General features: G+C 43.1%; 1 protein-coding gene across 2 annotated transcripts in view; it reads right to left on the reverse strand.

Annotated features, from left to right (window-relative positions):
- Positions 1 to 15,558, reverse strand: part of C2H6orf132 (chromosome 2 C6orf132 homolog) — a 67,186-nt gene extending 51,628 nt beyond the window's left edge. Inside the window, exon 1 of one of the 2 annotated variants that reach the window (XM_083172809.1) lies at positions 14,766 to 14,908. Coding sequence is in view for 1 of the 2 variants with exons in the window: in XM_083172808.1 (XP_083028934.1) it covers positions 15,145 to 15,283 (139 nt within the window). In the remaining variant the exon portion in view is untranslated. Of the gene's footprint in view, positions 1 to 14,765; positions 14,909 to 15,144 lie in introns of those variants that run through there. The other variant, XM_083172808.1, reaches the window with a different exon arrangement.
- Between the last annotated feature and the right edge of the window lie 8,807 nt (positions 15,559 to 24,365).

Raw genomic sequence — 24,365 nt, forward strand, 5'->3', positions numbered from 1 at the left:
TGGTTGTTACCAAAGGATTCACTAGTTTTGAGGTTTCATATAAAATGTCTGCAGGCCCACGCCTCAGAGAAAATGCCTCATAATGGGCGTAGATAATATACTCCTCCAGTGCTGGCCTTGCCATTGTATAGCTAAATGCAAAACAGACCTTTAGGTGTAGATCACATTTATTATTATCAACATTAGCATTACAAAATGCTGAAAAGCAAAAACAGTAATACAAATAAATAAAATCAAGCAAATAAATAAAATCAAGCAATCACAATAAATATCTCCAAAAACATGAATACTATATGGACGGTGTACATTATCAGCATTAACATGAATGAGAAATCTCAACACTGCTAAAATGTGCAATATGCTTACTCATTATAGCAACCAATCAGTAATGATCTTACATCAGTCTACTGCGAGTTAAACAATGAAAGACAGCAGCTCTTCTCGTTCAAGGCGTTCACTTTACATTTTTTTTTATTTTTTATTAACTTGAAAAAAAAAAAATTCCTGTGAGAAAAATGGGGGGAGGGAGGGAGAGAACCAATCAAGCAAAAAAAGATTGGTTAGTATTTTACCTAGCTCCAAGCTTTCCAGAGGCCTAATGCAGAGATTTGTATGCAAACACCGTCTCAATAGGCCAGTGTGTGTCAGATAAGCAGAAAAACAATCTGGTCGTATCCTGGAGAATCAGCAGGGATTTCTCTACAATGGGTAAGGAATATATTCCTATTGCTTAATACCCGACACTGAAGGGGCAAACTTCAGCACATTACACTTGGAAGATACCCAGTTACAAAAGCACAGAAGTCGATGACCACACACAGCACAGTCTCCATGATGGTCCTCATGTACAGATTGTGGTGTCTGATGGTCCTCAAACACAAATGGACCATCACAGACACAGCCACTATACAGGACACAATCAGCAGGTGATCCTTCCAATGTGGAAAAAATACACAGTAGGGTGTTTGTTTCGGTACTTATATGTTAGTTGGGCACCCACTAAGCTATTTGCTTAGTTTTACACGTCCGCTCGCCACGCTATATAAAATCAACTCCATGCCGACATGGATAGTGGGGGTATGAGCGTACTAACTATAGTGGGCGCCCAACTAACATATAAGTACCTTTGTTCCGATATTAATATCTGCATGATTTCCATTGAAATACAATAGTATGGAAATGTTGAAATCATTAGAGATAGTGAAACATAGAATTTTTTTCTCTCTTTCAGACGATCGATGCGTCAATCGATGGTCAAATAGCATTTGTTAAAGTGCATTTGCCACCACATATTTAATAGTGTCAGATCACCGAAAGTGCTGGAAGCTGGCCCGGAGGCAGACTTTTTTTTTTAAAGCGGCATTCATATACAAGGCATGGTTTTGAAAATTACTGCAGCTGTAAAAAAAACTAAAAAGTTTAAGTTTGGTGGGCACAACTCTGGCAAACTTGGAGAATGTATGTATGTATGTATGTATGTATGTATGTATGTATGTATGTATGTATGTATGCACACACACACACACACTGGAATAAACTATCCCATTACCTTAAAAATTGTTGAGGTAGTTGTGTTCCATCTGCAATGGAGAACAGATGAACTATGACAAAAACAGTCATCCCAATAAAGCACTAAAAAGTACAGTGCAGGTATCCCTTATCCAAAATGCTCGGGACCAGGAGAATTTTGAGTAACAGATTATTCCATATTTCGGAATACCTTAATATTTCAATGATGTATTTTGAAGTATCTTGCATTTATGTTGTATAAACACATCAACCACATACAATTCACAAATATATTTTATTTGTTCAATAAACAAGGTTTCAAAACATGAAACAAAATTTGTGTACTATCTCAGGCACTGAAAATGCCAAGTAATAATTTTCTTGCACATATATAGTGCCAGATACATATCATGCCTGCAGTAGTGCTGCTAAATTAAAAAATATATATATATATCACTTTCTGGAATGTATGGTTTTCGGAATAATTCAGGTAACAGATATTCAGATAAGGGATACTCAATCTGTACCAGTACAAACTGCAATTTACAACGCCCCTTAATCCATTTTTTACCATGACCGGTACCTGCCACGGTGAACCACATAAATAAGCTTAACCATACTAACCTTTTAAACTAGGATACTCATGAATTACACTGCTTCTCTATTTGCTTACAACCTGGTGAAATTCAGGCTTGAAGTCAGCCAGCCACTAATCCTGTATATTTTGTGAGTGGCCAGTATTAAGGGGATACTATGGTAAGCCTAATACTTAATGTGTAGTGATGTGGAAAGAGCTATATAAAAACAGTCATGTAATTGGTATTTGTAATGAACGCTATGTATGTAGTACATACAAATAAAATGTGCATTAAATATGTTTTATGTAGTTTACATATCCCTTGGGAAAGGTCTAATCTTTATGATAAAAAATTTTTTTGTCAAAATGGCCGAAAAACCGTGTCGAGGAAAGTTACAAGTCTATATAGCTCGCAAAAGCATAATTATAGAAGCTGCTGAGAAACACAAGATATGTCAAACTTCTTATAGAAATACAGGGCCAGATGCACTAAGCTTCAAAAGTGATAAAATAAAGAGTGCTAAACAACCAACCAATCAGCTTCTGCCTGACATTTTTCAAACACAGCTTGTGACATGGCAGGTAGGAGCTGATTGGCTGGCTGTTAAACACTCTCCATTTTACCACTTTTGAAGTTTACAGAATCTGGCCCACAATCTATAAATAAACATAGCAACAAATAATCTGGTCATTTATATAGAATAGCCAATAAAATTGGTAGCTATGTTCAAATTCTCCGCTGCTGCTCTCTCAGAGGATTCAAACATCTCCCTAGAGGCAACTTTTAGCAAATGCCTGAAAGGCCGATGACCTGATAGGTCGGTTCACCTGAATAAGTGCTGGGAGGACATGCGGGATGGCAATGTGCCACTACAAACCCTCGGACAGACTCTTGATACCGAAAAAGGACCAATGGCGATGAGGAGGTGTTTACCGGCCAATGAAAAGATAAGAAATATGATAGCAGGTTAGAACCCTCAAATATCAATCTCTTGGTCACAACACAGGAGGGGGTTCTTTGTTAGCGTACCCGTACTCACACTCAGAGTTGAGGTTATGTGCTCATAAAGGTATCTTTTGTAACACTAGGGAATTTCACCACAAGTGGATTTCGACAACCAAATGCGTACCGTACTCACAAGTCGGAATTGTTGGTACAGGCGCATAAAGGTTTCTTTTACTTTGAAGAGAGAGGTCCAAATCTCTCATTTGTAAAATGTTCTCAGCATTAACACCATATAAAAGACAAAGAAGCCTCTTTCAGGAAAGGGGAGTACATATTTATTGATACAAAACAAAATGATGGGGAGCACCAGATGTAAAAAGCACGGTACCTGGTGACTGGGGTATTGGCCTTATACCCCAATCATATCCGCAAGCAAGTGGTACAACTCCCCAAAGGCAGTACAGCAAGGCTCCTCTCCTGCCAACGCGTTTCGACAGGATAACCTGTCTTTTTCAAGCCTTGAAAAAGACAGGTTATCCTGTCGAAACGCGTTGGCAGGAGAGGAGCCTTGCTGTACTGCCTTTGGGGAGTTGTACCACTTGCTTGCGGATATGATTGGGGTATAAGGCCAATACCCCAGTCACCAGGTACCGTGCTTTTTACATCTGGTGCTCCCCATCATTTTGTTTTGTATCAATAAATATGTACTCCCCTTTCCTGAAAGAGGCTTCTTTGTCTTTTATATGGTGTTAATGCTGAGAACATTTTACAAATGAGAGATTTGGACCTCTCTCTTCAAAGTAAAAGAAACCTTTATGCGCCTGTACCAACAATTCCGACTTGTGAGTACGGTACGCATTTGGTTGTCGAAATCCACTTGTGGTGAAATTCCCTAGTGTTACAAAAGATACCTTTATGAGCACATAACCTCAACTCTGAGTGTGAGTACGGGTACGCTAACGAAGAACCCCCTCCTGTGTTGTGACCAAGAGATTGATATTTGAGGGTTCTAACCTGCTATCATATTTCTTATCTTTTCATTGGCCGGTAAACACCTCCTCATCGCCATTGGTCCTTTTTCTGTTTGAACTGCATCCACGTGGGGTTGAGTGGTGACCCCTTCTTTCGGACCGGCAGAAGAAGAGTGACTGCGCCTTGGGACTGATTAATTTTTTGTTTGTTTGTAGACTCTTGATACCGGTCCGTCCCTGCATCGCTACCAAAGCTAGATGTGTGGGAGATTTATCAAGCCTTGCTTCTTTAAGTACAAGGCGGTGGAGAAAGTCTCGGAAGGGTCTTAAATCAGAAATGGTGAGCTGATACCAGTGTACAGTATCCTTATTTTATGGTGATTCTATTGCATCAGACATTATATAATCAAGAGGTTACTAACAGCGCTACAATAACAGAAATCTATCCATTTCAGTATTAAAATATCCCATTACTCTTGCATGCATTATACGTTAATGTATCCGATGCTGTTGATGTTCAAGCCACCTTTCAAAAAAGTTGTTTACACTAGTGTCCGGTACTTCTAACACAGATGATTCAACCCAACTGGAAGTAAAGCCTGATAGTTAATGTTCTCAAACTACAGCCCTATGCAATTGCACAGACAGCTAGTTAGGTCTATACTGTATGACTGGAATATTCCAATTAGTTATTTAAATACTGCCAAAATGTATTATTTATACCACTGTTTATGAAATTATTTAAAATGTACATTCATATTACTTCTGCGAAGGCAGAGGGTCCCATTGCAGTCCTCAAGGGACCCCAAAAATCACTCGCAAAATCAAATTCTCACTCTAATGGACAAACCCATGTACATTGCAGGGCGCGGGGGGCGGCAGATGTAACACGTTCAGAGAGAGTTTGATTTGGGTGGGGTTTTTACTTCTAAACTGAAATCTATATTGGAGGGTAAAAATAATGCAGCCAATATTTTTCCTGGTTCCAAAAATTACAGGGGACAAAAAGAATAGTGCAGTTTCCCCAAAACCAGCCCCAGACTCATTGACCAGTCCTGGTTCAAAATTACGGCAATTTGAGAATGAGAAACCTTTGACCTAGGTGTGCCATAAAAATGATTATAAAAATACTCCTGGGCGCAGCGAATCAAAAGTGTGGAAACCACGTGCATAAAAGGATTATTTTCCACTAGAACATTAATTCCAGAAATACTCATTACCAAATGTTCATTTATGTGCACGTTAAATTAGCAAATTCTGGTGCATACGCTACACCAAGAAACCATATGATATTGTACAGCAAGTCTCAAATGACACTGCACTGCAGTTACAGTAGCTGTGCATGAACAGTTAATGCAGCTGTAGGAGTGAGTCACTAGGGTACCAAGCCACAACATAAACAGAAAGGGAATGAAAACAGCTAATGAAAGCAAAATGACACTGGATCATGTAGCAAAATATCTTGATTTCTTCCACATGACATCTCAGAAAGATGGATATCTGGGGTAAAGAGACAAAACTTGACAATATGTATATTGGATATAGTATTTATACTTCATGTTAGAAAAAAAAATTGTGCTGCTTCCCATTTGCAAAATATTGTATATGTAAGAAGGTCTTAATGGGGGTTGGTCACTGTAGGTAGAGTTGTATTGGGTGGAGATAATGGGATATTCAAAAAACACAGTTCAGATGTATGTACCTTGATAAAACAAGTATATGATGTGAGCCGGATGCTGTGTCCAGCTAGTCGGCTGCTTACCCTTTCTGATGGTGGTTGTTTTTAAATTCCCCAGATCTCAGTCCAGACGAGTATCTCTGGGAAGTGCTGGGGAAACCAAGTCCACGCAATGGAGGCCCCACCTCCTTTAACAATGGCCTAAGAACCAGGGTTTTTGCCGGGTCGTGTCAGTGGAAAAGGGCTGGCTGCAAGGAAAATATATTTACAGAGGACTCTAGCATGGTTTTTTGCAGGTAAAACATGGATGACAAGCCATGGAAATGGCTCTTGCCCGGGCTTTTGAACACCGATACATCCAAACAGCACTTATTGGTCCTCCCAGCGCACTCGCTGCTGATGTAATCAGCCAGAGACCTTGTGTTTCTGGGGAAAGGCTGTGTTTTAGGAGAGCTGGCAGAGAGAGTTACAAGCCTTGTATGGTGTAATCTGGGCATTTGCCATCAGGCAAGATTAAGCAGTTGTACGGGTTATCCAATATTGCCTCTGTGACCTGGTACAAAATCTTGTACACAGTGCTGGTGCCAGTTCCAAACAGGCAGGAGATTGTGCGGTACTCCCTGGGGGTAGCATACCACTAGATAGCCATTCTTAGTCTCCTTATTAACTGTATGGGCTTGCGGTAGTTGGTCATCTCTGTGGTCAGTGCCGAGGTGAGTCCGTCCTCTATATAGTGAAAGGAAGCACGCAACAGCTGGAAGTGAGCTATACATGATTTGTTTTTAAAAAGCTTCCACAGTTGTCATGAAAGCCTCTCCTTGATTACGGTCTCTGACCACATTCCAGGATGTTTAGCAGTGCCAATCTTCAGGATTCTTGCCATGGTCAATGAAACCAGGGCTCGCCTCCTCCACAAATACAGACATTGAGAATTAGCACTCTTGCTCAGAACTTGAGGTCTCCTCCTCCTCAAATGACACTGTACTAGGCAGCACAGGGCCATGAGCTACATAAAGCCCTCTGCAGCTTTCTTCTGTTTTACACAGCAACAGTCAGGAACTTCGGACTACACATGAGTAACTAGTCGGCCATCACCCCTCCCCTTTTTATTCCCTCTGTGACCTCATCATTGTGAGCCTGAATAAAGGCCATTTTTAATGACAGCCATATGTTTTGATGGGTTTTACAAAGATCAGTGGAAACAACCAAGGACTATGATGCAGGTAGAATGGAGAATGCAGAATTTGATGCGGCATTACAGGACTGAGGGCTTAAAGGTTCTGCTACTAATATATTGATGCCAGATACAGGACACCTTCAAGGGTCTTATGGAGTCCATGCCTCGATACATCACAAGCATGCAGGCGGTTTGAATGGTAATTGCTGGAGTGTGTGTAAAATAGTATGAATTTCTTTGCACAAATGTATGAATTTCTTTGCACAAATATTATAATCTATATTATATAAATCCATCATGCCGGAACTCAGCTCTGGGCTGTCAATATGCCCTGTGCCCTCGAAAATGCCTAGCGTCGCTGACTCGATGATCGATAGATAGATAGATAGATAGATATCTAATATAATGACAATTGTGTTATACCAAGGATTCCCAAACTGTGGGGTAGATTTATGAAGCAGTGATAAGGGAGGAGAAGTGATAAAGTGCCTGGTGCTTTATCACTGGCCAATCAGCTTCTGACTTAAGTTACAGGCTGGGTTTAAATAGGAGCTGATTGGCCAGTGATAAAATTACCAGGCACTGTATCACTTCTTCTCCCTTATCACTGCTTCATAAATCTATTCCTAAGTCCTTAAGGCACCCTAGAAGGCCATGGTTGATCAATGAAAGGTACTAATTAAATCAGCTGTGCTCAAGCATGGAGGACCGAGTTTGGGAACCACCATGTTATAGCAAGCTCGGCCATGTGATATACTTATATGAAATACAACATTCTTTAAAGACCATAATATCAATTTCATGACTTTGCGTCCAAGGGCAAAATGGAGGATCCACAGTTTGAGCTGCAAGAAGCAGGTGACAGAAAATCATTATCAACACTTCACCTAACACCAACAGCCCAACAAGTAGTCACTGATCTGTGGTGAGATGTCAACAGCACTACAGCAGAGTGAAATCTGGGAGGAGGTCATGTCAACACCAGACACTTAGATCAAAACATATTTTATTTAAAGTTAAACAATTACTTCATCGTTTTACGTGTTCATTAGCAATGTACAATATTTATTTATAATATCGCTAACTTTTATTTCTCAGGGTGCAGTATGGAATAAAATCTACAAACTTCTGATTGTCTGAGAATGTTTCAGACGTCAAAGATGCATTTAATTGCGTCATGGAGAGACCAACAGGTTGATTATTTCAAACTAAGCAAATATGAAATTCTTCTGCTCTACAATCTGGATCCACGCTGCATCCCTGCAATGAGCGCTGCACAAGCAAATATTTACACTCATTCCACAGATGTATAGCCGATAACTAACCAACAGTACAGGAGTGGTCGAGCCATAAATCATCATCATCATTTATTTGTATTGTGCCAATTTTATCCTAACAGTCTGCATTACAAACAATGCCAAAACAAATATAGAACGGAGCAAAAACATTAAAGATTCATGGAAACGGTACAGACATGAAGAAGAAAGTATACTAGGGTCAAGAGATCAGAATTATGAACCCCCTGAATAATTTTAATCTTGTGGCTGCCCCCTCCCCCCCTCTTCTACTGAAAAAAAGTTCTCACAATCATGGGAAATATGAGGCACTTGTTTGAATTATTAAGCAGGTGACCTTGCAGCCTTCCAGAGACTCATGAATCTTGGGTCCTGCACAGAGTTCCAAAGAGGCCCTAGACCCGTGATGGCTAACCTGTGACACGCCAAGGCACTTTGAGTGACGCACGTCTCACAAACCGGTGTGCGGAGAGGAAAACCCAGAAGTGCGCAAGTGAAGCGGCTAAGCCAGCACTGTCCAACTGGAAGGGGAGAGAGGGGGGGGGGTGTATCATGGGGCATCACGGTGTGTGGCATATGTATAATGACTGCAAATATCATCAAATTATTGATATTTCTTGAAGTGACACGTGACTCTAGGAAGGCTACACTTTTTTATGATTTTCGACACACCAAGCTGAAAAGGTTAGCGATCACTGCCCTAGACAATAGCCTAAGTTGCCAAAAGGATGGTTTGGCTCTGAGCAGTATACAATAGATCAAGATTTTACATACAAAAAAAGGCCTGTAGATTGTGATTTAAAATAAGACAGAAGAGGGCCGAGTTGCTTTGGTTAAACATTTATGGGAGGGAATGACTAATCACGAGGTTTAGAGATGTAAATGTAACCATAACTTTCATGCAAAGTATAGAGCCTTAAACTCAATTCCTTTTTTATACTGTATACAGACTTACTAGCTCGCTACACATTTTCATTTTAGAGCCACACCTTAAACAAACGGACAGATATTGCAATTATTATTTTTTTTTTTAATGGACCCATCTCTATTTTAGGACAGTGCGCACAATGTAGTTTCTCTATATTCGTCTACATCAAGAATGTCCAAACTATGGCCCTCCAGCTGCTGTTAAACTACAAGTCCCACGATGCCTTGCAACAGTTTTGCTATATGGGAATGTTGAAACTATGGCAAGGCATGCTGGGATGTGTAGTTTAACAACAGCTGGAGAGTCATAGTTTGGCCATGCCTGGTCTACATGCACTGCAGGGCACTGGCACCTAAAAGGTGCAAACTGTCACAATATAGTATGCACGAGGCAACGTGCCCGAAGCATGGCGTGCGCAGCGGCACACTGTTACGCATGTCGAAATTAGAGCCAAAATTTTTTTCAGGGGAAAAACGCATTTCAAACTAAGCCCTGTCAACCTAATGTATGTCGACCCTACACACATAGGGTCCGTTATGATATGTCGGCGGTCAGAATCCCAGTGGTCGAAATACCGACGCCGGAATCCTGACTGCCGCAATGCACACACACACCCCCCCCCCCCCTTGCGGGCTCGCTACGCTCGACAGACTATTTTATTCTCCCTCTATGTGGACACCCATAGGAGGGAAAAAAATGCCGGCATTGCGGCAGTCGGGATTCTGGCGTCGGTACTTCGACCACCGGCATATTGACCTCATCCCCACATAACGATGTGTGTAGGGCGACCTAGCTATGCTAGGTCGGGCAGTTCTGCACCTCTGTCGCTCAGCACATAGAGCTGACAGCCCACACACACACACAGCGAGCTGTTAGCTCTATGTGCTGAGCGAGCTGACAGAGCCAGTGTTCTCAAGTGAGAGAACCCTGGCGATGCCGATATTGCTGGACACTGCTCATCAATCTCAGGCAGCAACAGAGACGCACACTGCTGTCGCTATAGCCCCCACACACACACACACACACACACCGATGTAGGGGCATTTTCTAAGCGACTTTGCCAAACTAAGCAAAGTTGCTTAGAAAATGCCTTAATATTGGCATGTGTGTAGGCCCTATTAAACCCATACTTAATTATTTAGATCAAATTTTTTAGAGTGCAATCATTAAACTGAAGTCGGTACTTGTGTATTATAGCGGCGCCCCCGATGTTGGTCGTGCAATGTTTTTATTGCATCGCATCGTATGCCATACAACCGATGGCATGCGATTTTACACGACTATTCGATTAAAAATTGTACAACCACCCTAATGGGTGCTTACTGTACAATGTACAATGTAAAATGCACCCCCACTATAAAAGTGAACCCGAAGCGTGGCGAGCGGCGCCGGTACGCGTCCAACGACCTTTTCATACCCCCACTATCCACGTCGGCGTGGAGTTGATTTTATATAGTGTGGCGAGCGCAGCGAGGGGATGCGTATACCGGTGAAGTTATGAGTGTCCACTTGCCACACTATATAAAATCAACTCCACGCCGACGTGGATAGTGGGGGTATGAAAAGGTCGTAGGACGCGTACCGCTGCGCTCACCACGCTTCGGGTTCGCGTTTATAGTGGGGGGTGGCGTGGGGGTGCATTTAACATTGTAAGCACCCATTAGGGTGCATTTAACATTGTAAAGCACCCATTAGCGTGCTTATACAATTTATAATCGCATCCCATCGCATTGTATGGCATTCTATGCCATATATAATGTGATACAATTTTAAAATTGTATGCCATTGTACAACATCGCATGCCTTATGGTATATGATGCGATGGGTGCCGCTATAATACACAAGTACTCTAAAGTCTGTTATTATTCCACTATACAGGAAACGTATAGAGTATGACAGACTTATTTTTTGTGATAATCAGAAGAATTTTAATCTTTAAAGGATAAAAAGAAAATGTACATTACACTACAGTATACATTTTATTTAAGCTTTCTTTTTACTTCATTATATGCGCACACATATAGCATATACACAGATTATATAAAAATAAAATGTATATGTGCATACAGTATGTAAACTATAGAAAGTCTGTTTACAATGGGCCGTATTTTAAAAAAAATAAAAAATCACCACGCTCAAAAAAACTGGATTTTTGAATGGGGACTACTCTGTGCCAAAATCCAAAGAAAGAAGCTTTTTGGATTTTGGCCCTTATGGTTTATAGAACACCATCATTAGATAGTGTAAACAGCTTTATGAAGGTTCCTTTAGAAGGGTGTGCGACAGGTGCCTTTGCCCAAAGGCTTATGGACTCTGCATTTGGCCAGCAGGGTGACTGGGATGGCAAATAGCACTCCACATATGCACCTTGCAGTATGTACAACTGCCAGCAGCAACTCTACAGTTTCTCCTATCAGAAGCATGGCCCACTTACATCACATGTTCAGGGGGTGGGGCCAGCACAGGGAAACAATGAGCCCTGCTCTGACCCTGTTTTTAGGCCTATGGGGCTCTCCAAATCCCTCTACTGCAGGCATTCCCAACCACGGTCCTCAAGGCACACCAACAGTGCAGGTTTTCGTGATATCCAGGCTTCAGCACAGATGGTTTAGTTAGAATCCCTCAGATACTAATTAAGTCACCGGTGCTCAAGCCTGGATATCTACAAAACCTGCACTGTTGGTGTGCCTTGAGGACCGTGGTTGGGAATGCCTGCTCTACTGCAACGCCTGGAATGTGAATGCAGTATCAACTTCCCAGGAATGGTCTTTCAAAATGGTAGGCGCCTTCATTATGCCTGGGAAGTAACTAATTACTGCTGTATTAGAGAGTTACATTATTTGTACATAGTGGGGAGCCTTTCATTAGAATTGAAAGGAGACCAACATGTTGCTAAATTAAATATTAATAATTGTAGCACTGCACCAATTTTTAGGCCTCATAGTTTTATCCCATATGTGCACCTTCAAATAAAAATGAATAGCGAGCTGGAAACAGCGGCATTCCAACCTGTTTAAACACCCGTCATAGCAGTATCTTGAAGCCAAACCAGAAAATGAGGCATGGTCATTTTCAGGCTGAAACCCATTTCTGTCACTGCAATGTCCTGGAGCTCTTGGACTACTCCTGGGTCCAGTTTGTCTGCAGTGCTGGCTCCTACACATTGACAGGAGATGGTTGTACACATATTGTTGCAGTGCAGCACCCATCTCCCGTCACTGAGTGGCCCGCACCCCCCTAGTGACACCACTGGCTGGAAATAACTGGATATATGGGAAGTTCCAGACCAATGGAGCAGATAACTGCAGCAATCCTAAAGTGCCCATGCAATAGTACAATATGGCCTTTTTCTCCCCCACACTAATTGGACCTATTACTCCTGTGAAAACGGCCATATTATATGTGCTTTACCACCAATTCCGATGTTCAATCCTGTGCGCAATGGATCTGGAGATCACAAGGATTTGTGGCAACCATAACTAGGATTGCATACGATATATCATATGCAAAAGGGCCGCATATGATGCAGTGGGTATTTGTCGAGGTATTGCAGGTGATAACCCGCACAAGTGTATGGGGCCCTTAAATCACTTTGAAGAGAGTGCTTCCCCATATTGTCCAGACCAGTATTCCGGGGCTAGGTTTGGTTTTTACCCATTCCCGGGCTTGCAGCCTCGATGTGTGGTGGTCCAGACCAGTGGTTCTCAACCTCGGTCGTCAAGTACCAACAGGTCATGTTTTCCAGGTCTCCACACAGGCTCAAAAGTGAAATAATTAGCTTCACCTGAGGATCTTCTAAAATGTGCCAGAACAATGAGTGCAGGGCCGGCCTTAGGCATAGGCAAACTAGGCACTTGCCTAGGGCATTTGGAATGCCTAGGGGCATCAGCAGCTTCTGCTGATTAAAATGATATGCAGCATGCCTATATTCTGTGTGCGAGTGAGGCTGTATCTGCATATGAACTAGTATATTCATGGAAATCACTGTAACATAGCATTCCGTATGCAGGTACAGCCACAGTCGCACACAGAATATAGGCACGCTGCACATCATTTTAATCATCGGAAGCTCCTTGTGTGTGCTGGTCATAACAATGCAAATAAGACGAATTTTCATCAAAAAAGGCACCCAACGTTAGTAGAACTGGCCAGGAGCTGCATGGCCTATTGAGACAAGATGTATGAGGAAACATCTGTATCCAAGCAGAGGCAGAGGTCACAGCGGCTGTGCGAGTGCTGTCTGCGGGTGGGTTGGTTGTGCAATAGTGTTCGGCATATGTGTAAGGGGCATTATGTGTGTCATGTATAAATGCATTAATAATGTGCGACATAAGTGTAACAGGCATTATGTTTGTCATGTGTATAAGGGCATTAATAATGTGCAAAATATGTGTAATGGGAATTATGTGTGTCATGTGTATAAGGGCATTAATAATGTGCAACATATGTGTAAGGGGCATTATGTGTGTCATTATGTGTATGAAGGGCATTAATAAAGGTTGGCATAATGTGTAAGGGGCATTATGGTTATAAGGACATTAATAATGTGTGTCATGTGTAAGGGGCATTACTGTGTGGTATTATCAGGGGTGCCGAGAAAAAGGGGTAGGGGGTACAAATTACCCAGGCCAAAGTCTGATGGGTGGGCCCAGTGGGGGCCCCGGGCCTCCTCCCCTTAAGTGACAGCAGCAGCTGCAGCTCTTCTCCTCTGCCCAGCACACACTGCTTTGTGCTGGGTTGCAGTGTGGCCATGGAGGTGGTTAAAATACAATATTTTCTCAGGATTTTTTTCTAAGGGTATAATGTGAATAATGTGAGGAGTAATGTATATAAGGTAAAGTGGTACTACATTGTGATGTAACATGAATAAGGGACACCAGCGCATGATATAATATGAATAAAGTTGCACTACTGTGTGGCATAATTTGAATTAGGGGTAAAATTATGTGGCCATGCCCCTTCCCAGCAAGAACACACCCCTGTTTGGGCTGCGCACCAAATGTGTGCACTGTTTCTATTTAAAAAATTGCGGGTAGGAGCACCAAAATGATGACTGCTATGATGAGGGTTGATGGTGCTGGGAAAGGGGAGCAGGGTCAGAGGCGGAACTAGTGGCGGTACTTGGGGGCACCAGCCAAAATATTGCCTAGGGCGTCATTTAGGCTAGGGCCGGCTCTGAATGAGTGCACCCGCCAGGTGATCTGTAAAACTTGCACTGTTAGGGGGTCCTTGAGAACCTCTGGTCCAGACCACTCCACTTTTTTTTTTTTTTATAAATCACATCCCCAGATCATACAGAAAGGCAGTAATCTCCCTCCACGATTCTCCAGTGACTGCTGACAGTGACGGATTTTACCTAATCATAATCACAACAGTTTATAAAAAGTTGCAGACACTGCAGATTCTACATACATTTCTGAAAGAAAATAAACACATGATAAATAGATACACATTTCTATTTTGATAAGTAAGTAACCCTATGGACTAAACCTAGAACATATGGAAATCCGAACACAATGTGCTATAACTCAAAATATACTGTTACATGTTATTAGTCTTCTCCATATAGAATTGACCAGTGTAATATATAAAAGGGTTTACACTACAAATTAAAGATTTTTATAACAGTTAACTATAATTGTTCTCTTGAAATAACCCTTCGGACCGATGTTCCTTTACAACACCTTCGGTATGATGCACCTGTTGAAATCGGTGTGAATGATCCGATTGGAACTTCTCCGAGCAGAGAGATGACAGACGGCGTCAGCAGATTCATTACTCCAGTGATTGGTAATGCACTCCACCGGTGATTAGCACTGTTGCCCCACACCAGAGAGATTAGCACTGTTGCACTACACTTGTGTCTCACAGTACACTGCTGCCCTACACCACTACTGCCCTAGACCAGATGGGATTAGCACTGTTGCCCTGCACATGTGCCTCATGGATCACAGTACCGAAACTAGCACAAATCTGTACTAATAAACCCTGGCTGCAGAGCCTCATCGTACAACTGAACCACCCAGCGTACTGTATTATCCCCACAGAGCCCCAATCACTAACCATGGTAGTCAACAGACGCTTTCTTGGCTCCCTTAGGCAGTATCCATGGTGGATTATCAGCATACAGTGAATTGTTATTGTTGTTCTTCTTTCCAAAAAGCTTGGTAAGAGTCCCCTGCTTGGAAGCGTTTTTCTTCATTCTGTACAGAATAACCTTTAAAAAATCCTTGTTAAAAAAAGAATCGTCTTTAGCAATGCATGTTTCCCAAAGATGTCCACGCAGTTTGCTGGAGCACACACAGTCAGTCCCTGTGGATTGCACGCAGGAAGGACTGAAAGCTCAGAACAACCTTTGCAGCAGGTAAATAGCTCATTCCTGTTGGCTCATTGCATTTGCCTACACCTGTCCCCACCCTCCTTCCACAGACTGCACTGGTCACATTCCTGCCTGTCTCACCTAGCACCACCTTCTATGCTTGAGGACAGCCCCAAATTAACCTCTCTAGTACTAGTGAAGTTAAAGATTAATACATATCTACATATCTCCCAGTGACTGCACAATACTCCCACTGTTGGTTAATAGATGTCTTTCTCTGTTCTAGTTTTTTTTCTTTGAGTGGCTGCACAGGATGTTTCTGCAATGCAATTAGAAACACAGGTGACATGGCACATATATATATATATATATATATATATTAGTCTGATTGAATCTGCAGTGCTTACATTAATCTGCAGAATACATTTAACTCTTGCACATCGAAGGTAGTAAAGATTATATACAACATTTGTGCAGTAACACTAGAAATCAGCACTCACGTTTTTTGCCAGATTTTATCTACTGTAAATACATTTTAGATTGTTACTATTAGTTATGGCACACATGTTGTTTGCTAGTAAATAGTAAATATCCACATGAGTGTATTACTTTCACACTGCCCTGTTTTACACAGTTACACATTGGCCCTTATGTAAATCTATTCGCATCCCCCGTGTGTTTGCTCAGGGGACCGATGTTGGGCGTATGCGCAGCCGCATTTCTGCGCATGTGCATATGCTCGGTGTGCGTGCAGCCACAGCAAACAGACTGTTCACCGGGTGCATGCACCCAAGACAATGGGTGTGGGGCAGCGGCAGATAGTTGCCCCCATGGGAAATCAGCCTGTGACATGGGTGCCGGGGGCAAGCATCTGACATCACCAGATGACAGCTGCCCACTCATTTCCTGCCGAATGACCACGCATATCTAAGGTTAATGAGGTGGGTGTTCCCCCACAGCCTGCGAATGGATGTTTATGTTGAACTTCTATTTGCAGCCCGTGCGAGCGTATGCGGCGTGCGAGGGGGGGGGGGGTAATATCGGCATTCAGCGGCATCATATGGTTGTCTCGCAAGGCTGAGTAAACCAGAGTAACCCCATTAATTGTAATTACAAAGAACAAACTCAATGAACTCAAATGAGACATACATAATTTTAGGAGTGGAAACCTGAATACCGGGCAGGGTGGGGTATGAAATGTCACCATTCAGAATTTCGATATGGAAGTTATGTTGACATGTGACATGATGTTAGAATAAGGTGTATGTCAGCCTTCAGAATGTCAACAGTTTTGAGACCTAATCCTCAATCTACCTTAAATCTAACCCTAACCGCAGCCTATCTTTAAAACTTTTGAAAACTAGTTTCAGGGAGATTATACTGTAGTTGGTAGAATTTTGCACAGTGCCCCATTGAGGGGGTGTGTCATGCTTCACCCAAAGGGCGTGTCTAGGTCCATATATGGGATGTCTTAATATACATCGCCACCCGGAAGCCGCTATGCCAGTGCATGTGTACTAACATATGCGGCTGGCATAGTGGTGCGGTGACGGAGGCCCCGCACGATACCTGTAATGTGGTGTGCAGGGGGTCTCCATCACCTACCTGCCACCTCCTGCTCCCCTCATGCTGGGACAGCTCAGTGTGGCAGTCCCCGGTACCTCCTCCTCCCCCCTGCAGCTGGAAGGACGTCCGGCTGCCTTGCTAGGGGGAGGAGGGGTTTACCTTCCGGGTCCAGGAGGACCTGCAGCAAGGTAAGCCGGAGGGAGGGGAAGAGGGGGTCGGCGGAGGCAGCGGGTTTGTGGCAGAGGCGGCGAAAAGAAGCCCATAGGCTTCTATAGGGTATCTCCACCCTTTGGGTGGCGATACCCTGCTATGCGGTGATGCGGCGGCCGGCGATTCATACATTACGAAATGCAGTAAAACCCCCGAAAACCACATTTTTAGCTTAGTACATCCCACTGATGGGGAGATTGTGAAAAGAGATTGTGATCATGGTACCTAGAAGCATGAGTGTGTACTGCTACATTTGAGAGAAATCTAGTAAAATGACTTATATCCAAATGTAGATGAGCCCCATGCAGTTAGTAAGAGCATTCACAATGTTGTCATAATGACCATATCCACGTGTCCATGTTGACTTTGTGCTGAATAGTGATCAATAATTACAGAAACAGGGATGTTCATGAATACAATCAGTAGTTCAGTCTGTGATGCAGGGGTACTGAGCAGGGAAGAAGTGCGGATGATAGATACAAAATACCCTTGCCCCAGAGCATAAATGGTTTTAGGGAGGAGAGGGCCCATGTGGGCCCTTCCTTTCCAGTAGCATGGTAGATTCTGTACCCACCACTGATGTATCTATAATGGGTGCAAAGTGTGCATGGGACCCTGGGGCCAGTGGGGCCCACACACCCTATACTAGCATTGTTGCCCTGCAGCATGGCCAACCAGGTGATAACATTAGCAACATGATGTACGCTAATGAAGGAATTAGTGCTATGTCCATCTTTCCGTCATTAGATCATTCTAATGTGTACAGTGGTACGAATATGTGGAACCATCGGCTGCTATATCATCCCGGTAAACATCTGCGCATACCCAGCTTAACAAGCAATGTCTGAACAGCGCAATTGTATAACTTGTCTACACTATCTGGAACAGTATAGCCCTTAGGTAGAGGGGACCACTGGGGATTTCCCCTGTATCCCTGTGGGCCAGCTGTGTACCCTGCATGGAAAGGCAGTGCGTGGCTGCAGTGGTGGAGGTGATGGAAGCATTTAAAAAATGGCTCCACAGGCTCAAGTGTTTTATTTGTGCCTCTTATAAAACCCATCAGCCCCCCACGCCCCATATATCTTTTTCTTCTATTGTGTCCTCCCTCATCTGTATGTCCAATATTGTAATCTACTATCTTTATGTCCTGTATTGTACCCTTTCCCTCCCATCATCTGTATGTCCTGTAGTGTAACACCCCCCCCATGTTTTTGTATTATCCCTCCACTGCCCTATCTGTATGTTCTGTGCTTGCCTACCACCCATCATATGCAGTTTTTACTGAAGGCACCTGTAATAGGTACAGTATCAACAGTGCAGTACGCCCATGCTCTAGGCAACAATTAGGAGCGTCATTTTCAGCTGGTGCTCCCACTGTGCCCTGTCTGAAAGTGCTACGGCTTGGCTATAAGTGTGGTGTCTGCATGTGTGAAGGATTTGCACAAAACTATTCACTGACATGCAGGGAGCACTGAGTGATTGTCTTTGGCCGGAGCAGGGGAACGCCCAGCATTTTCTGGACATCCCCATGAAATCGCTGGGAATTCCCGTGACTTCAGCATCCCCCCCCCCCCCCGCCCCCCCTCTTCATCAGCAGCAGGGGAGCATAAGAGGGAAGGAAGGTGCACTGCGCACATACATTATGGGTTGTGGCTGTGGATGGAGGAACACAGTATAGGATGTGGAGAGGGACAGGGGAAAAGTCATTAAAAAAATCCCTACTGCCTTTATCTAGTTGCTCTCTGCCTCCTTATTCTATTCCCGACATTCTTGGCATCCTCCATTACCCACTGCCATCCTGTAACACTCTGCCATCTCTTGTTACTCACTGCAATCTCCTGTCACCAACTTCTATCCCCTGCCAATTTCTGCCTCCCCCTGACATCCTCTGCATTTCCCTAGCCATCTTTCAAGACCTCTGCAATTCACTCTTCATGCTGTCAATCAACTTCTGGGCCACATACAGACTGATGGTCACCCATTGTTCACTAATCAATGCTTGGAATTTTTTTTTTTTTATTATAGTTCTTTATTGAAGGTTTAAATATATATATATAACAATACAGACACCACAAGACAAATACACATAAGACATACAGTTGTGCATATTTAAAACATTTCTACTATTACAGTTCACATTGAGGTTTCCTTCTAATATTCAGATTATCATGCTACCTCATTTTTATTAAGTCCTATTCCAATCGCATCTATCATACCAGTTCAACTATTGGAGTATAATCTAGGCAACCAACAAAAATAGGAGAAAATCCAATACCAAAAGGAGTAAATAAGATAGGAATATAGATGGAATAATAATAGATCTCATCGGTGGATGGCTAGACAGAAAGCAACGGTTCCTGTACTATTGAGAGTATGTTATTTTAGAGATTATCTCTCCTCCCATATATCCAGAAGTTTCTAATTTAACTTTCTAGAAAACATACATATATTACTCATAGGAGTACATACCAAACAGAAACATTATACATAAAACATACAGTTGCGCATATATTAGACCTTACTCCTGATTTGATTCATGCTAAAATTCCCTTCTAAGAAAACAATTATCTAGCAGCCTAATGTGCCATAGGGAAGTTATTCTTATAGAGTCATCATGGCCCGGTCCTGAGTGTCTCAGCACACGATCCCAAGAACATGTCAAGTGTTAACAAGTGCCCATCTTCAATTGTGGTTGCTGTATCTGATACAAACATAATTAGTGGATATATTGATACTAAGCAGTCGCTATTGATCGGTATCGTGCCAACTCGCTATTCTATACATGATTGTTGTAGCGTTTCAATTAGTAAAGTGCAGCTTGTGCAAAAGTAGAATATTAATAAATCACAGCTGTGAGTGATGACAAAGGGAAAAAAGAAAGAGAAAAACTTCTTATACTTTTATTAATTATGGTACTTGGAATAGTACCACTTCCCCCAAATACCAAAGAATTTATCTATTGACTTTCTAGAAAGATACATATATTTCTCGTGCTCCATAGTACAATTAACCAAGCTAGTCCATTCATGAATCCTTGGGCCACTTTTTGCCATCCAGGACCGGGCAATAACAACTTTGGCTATGGCACATAGGTTATCAATGCTTGGAATTTGACAGAATTTGTGGGTTTTTGTTTGTCCACCGCCTCTCAAGTTTTTCAATGAGATTAGGGTCTGGCTAGTTTCCTGGCCATTGACCCAACATTTAATTTTTTTTGTTTCATGAGCCACTTAGTTATCACTTTTGCATTATGACAAGGTGACCTACTATACTGGAAAAGGCATCGGTCCTCAACAAATTGTTCTTGGGTGGTTGGGAGAAGTTGCTCTTGGAGGATGTTTTGGTACCATTCTTTATTCATGGCTGTGTTCTTAAGTAAAATTGTGAGTGAGCCCACTCCCTTGGCTGAGACTCAAACCCCACACATGAATGATCTCAGGATGCTTTACTGTTGGCATGACAAAGGAATGATGGTAGCATGCACATTTCCTTCTCTGGACAAGCGTTTTTCCCAGATTTACCAAACAATCTCAAAGTGGATTTATCAGATAAAATTACTTTACTGAGTCCGCAGCAGTCCAGTTCCTGGACCTTTTGCAGAATATAAGTCTGGTCTTGAGTTTGCCCTAGAGTGGACTCTTTGTTGCCCTTCCTGACACCGGGCTAACCTCCAAAAGTCCCTCTCTAGTGGAATTGAGGCAGCATTTGCTTTGCTCCTTTTTGCATTGAACTCCAAAAGTCTTTGTCTCACTGTGTGTACAGGTGCACTAACACCTGACTGCTGCCATTCCCGAGCAAGCCCTGCACTGGTGGTGCTCCGATCAACTTCAGGAGACTGTCCTGGCACTTGCTATATGTTCTTGGCCACCCTGAAACCTTCCCAATTATTGAACCTATCTCCTAGGATCTTGATGATTCTATTATTTGTTTGGTTGAGGTGCAATCTTACTAGCAGCAATATCATTGCCTGTGAAACAATTTTTGCGCAAAGCAGTGATGACTGCATATTTCCTTGCAGGTAACCATGGTTACCATAAGAAGAACAATATTTTCAAGCACTAACCTCCTTTTAAAGCTTCCATCCTGTTATTCTAACTCAATCACCATGACAAAGTGATTTCCAGCCTTGCCCTATCAACACTCTCACCCTTGTTAATGATAGAATCACTGACATGATGCCAGCTGGTCATTTTGTGGCATGGCTGAAATGCAGCGGAAATGTTATTTTTTTGGAATATGGTCCTGATTCAGACCTGGAGATTTGAAACATACTAAAAAAACTCACATCAACTTTTAATCCGATGCTAGCACGAGTCACTTAGATATGCGTTCACGTTCCATAGCATTCGATGGTCGGTGACCATCAAATGATGTGGTTGTTTACCCACAGGCTACGAATGGATGTTTATGTTAAACATCCATTCGCAGGCCTTGCGTGCAAACACACGCTGTGAAGGGGGCGGGCGTACCACCATTCGCAGGCCAGGTTCTGGTTGACTCGCAAGGGTATGAACTCGCATCTTAACGAATCAACCAGAAAAAACCCCTATATCTATGAAAAAAACTTTTAAGATTTGAAACATTTGTTGACTACCATCAACCTACTTCAGTCCTTTGAAATATTTATCCCAATTCCATAGGATCAAATTTGTGTTATGTATTAGGCCATTTCTGTATTGCAGCTCATGCCGTGCTGGTCCAGTGTTGGAGATAGACTTCTTTCTCTATCCCCTCTTCAGAAAATTATTCATAAGGTCTCCATTTTTAAATGGAAACATAGTATATGCCATATGTGGTCTCAGCTCATTCTCCTATTGTTTGATGGATGCCATGGCATAACTTTGTTACAGAGAGGGAGCCCATTAGATTGCTCAAACTGCCCTCTCTGATCCATCCAGTGGTGTAGCTAAGTGCCACGGTGGCCGGAGCAAGGGCATCCACCCCCCCCCCCCGATTTGTAGTAGATGGAGCTCTTGCGTGGCAAAAAGGGGCAAGGCCTAACATTATACCACACACCGTAATGCCAATTGCACATTTTAGTAAACTTTGTAATACCCATTACAAATAAAGCCACATGCCGTAATACCAATTACACATAAGGCCACACATGATACCCATTACATACTATATAACAAACGTAATGCCCATTAGACATTTGACACATAAGTACCACTTACCTACATGCTCATTGCTAGGAACTTCATGCTCGATGCCAGGGGCTTCATGCTCGATGCCAAGGGGGACTGAAATTGCTCTTTGCCATGGGGGACGGAAATTGACATTGACCCATGTCGACCTTAACTCATGTCGACCTTGCTGCATGTGGACCTAGTGGTGTCGACCCAATACTTGTTATAGACCTAATGACCATATCCCATTATTTGTAAGTTTATATATTTATTAATAAATTAGCTTTTTTATTTAAACATATATTTTTTAATTTTTTAAATCATTATAGCTTCGATACACAGAGACTGATTCAGTGCCCTCTATCTTTGCATCAATAGATCACTTTTCATTTTATCTTTTTTTTTTGTTACCAGTGACATCAGGGCCGGCGCCACCACTAGGCAGGACTAGGCATTTGCCTAGGGCACCGGCCACTGGAGGGCGGTACTGAGCCGCCGAGGTACCAGCATCACATCCCGGCCGGCGTGAATCAACGCTGCCGCCCTCTCCCTGCTGGGGGTATTTCAGCCGCCGGCTCCCTGGGGATTCAGCGAGGATGGATAGGACGATCTGGACTCGCAGCACCCAGAAGCTGCATATCAGCTACACCAGGTACAGCGCTCCGGGGGGTGCGGGCACCCGCCGCAGTATCGCCCGCAAACCCCCCCCCCCGTAGTAAGTGTCGACCAATCCCCCCCCCCAGGCGGGCGGCGCAGGGGGGGTTTTGCCTGGGGCGGGCAGGGGGCTTGCACCGGCCCTGAGTGACATGCAGGAAGATCTGGGTTAAGTTCTCCTCTGCCATGCCAAGAAGTATTAGTAAAGTGGCCCAAGTGAGTACAATAATATACTGTATCGAGATTGGGTGAATAGGATTGAAATTGGGTGACAGAATGTCTGCCTACATCCTGACAAAGAATGGCAGCTTTTTAGCACATCAGCAAGCAGATCATTTTACATTTAATGAACAGTATGAAACTTGGCATGTAAATATAATCTGTGTAATAGATCTCTCCGATTGTTTCCAACCCAATCGCCAGTCCCCACTTACTTTTTATATGGAATTGGTAGCATAAATATTAATCATCCATCGTGTATGATTACGCTACATACCATAAATATACTTTAGAAGACTTGAGAGCTATTTCAATGCCATTAAAATTAAAATGTTTGCTTAAGTAAACAGAACACATTACTGCAGCACTGGCTGGCAACAATAGGCCACTTGTAGTTTGTCCTAAACTGGAACAAAGACTCTTCGGGCCAGATGCACTAAGCTTCAAAAGTGATAAAATAAAGAGTGATAAACAACCAACCATTCAGCTCCTGCCTGACATTTTTTTTAACACAGTCTGTGACATAGCAGGTAGGAGCTGATTGGTTGGTTGTTTATCAATCTCCATTTTATCATTTTTGAAGCTTAGTGCATCTGGCCCTTCATCTGAATATAACAAGGGCCTCTTCTACTACCCCTTTCACACCGCAAAAAAAACCCAACCTCATTCCTGGGTGGTTTCCAGGTCGACCCGGTTCCAGGGCCGGCGCCACCACTAGGCAGCTTTAGGCAGATGCCTAGGGCGCCGGCCACTAGAGTGCGGCACCGCAAGCTGCAAATGATTCTGTTTTATTATTTCCATAGCGCTGAACTCAGTGAGGGCTGGGTGCTATTTACCCTAGCCCAGGTCATTTCAGTTTAGGAGCGCTGCAGGAGGCACACAAAAGGAGGAGGAGAGAGCGCCCCCTTCCCCCCTGCTTGGGTCACCACTGGCAGTCAGCGGCAGCAGTGACCCTCCACTGCTCCCTAGCGAATGCGGGATGTGTGGACCGCTCTGGGTGTCACCATTTAATGGGGTGACACCATGCAGTCATGCCTGCAACCCCCATCGGATACACTACCTGCAGGCTTTTGCATCATCATTTGCATGATGGTTAGGGGTCGGGCATAGCAGCCGACACACAGGGCGAGGAGAGGGGATAAGGTCGGTGCACCAGCTTATAGTACCGTGCAGGAAGTTAAAACCAA

The sequence above is a fragment of the Crinia signifera genome, chromosome 2, assembly GCF_055691185.1.
Source record: "Crinia signifera chromosome 2, ASM5569118v1, whole genome shotgun sequence".
NCBI lineage: Eukaryota > Metazoa > Chordata > Amphibia > Anura > Myobatrachidae > Crinia > Crinia signifera.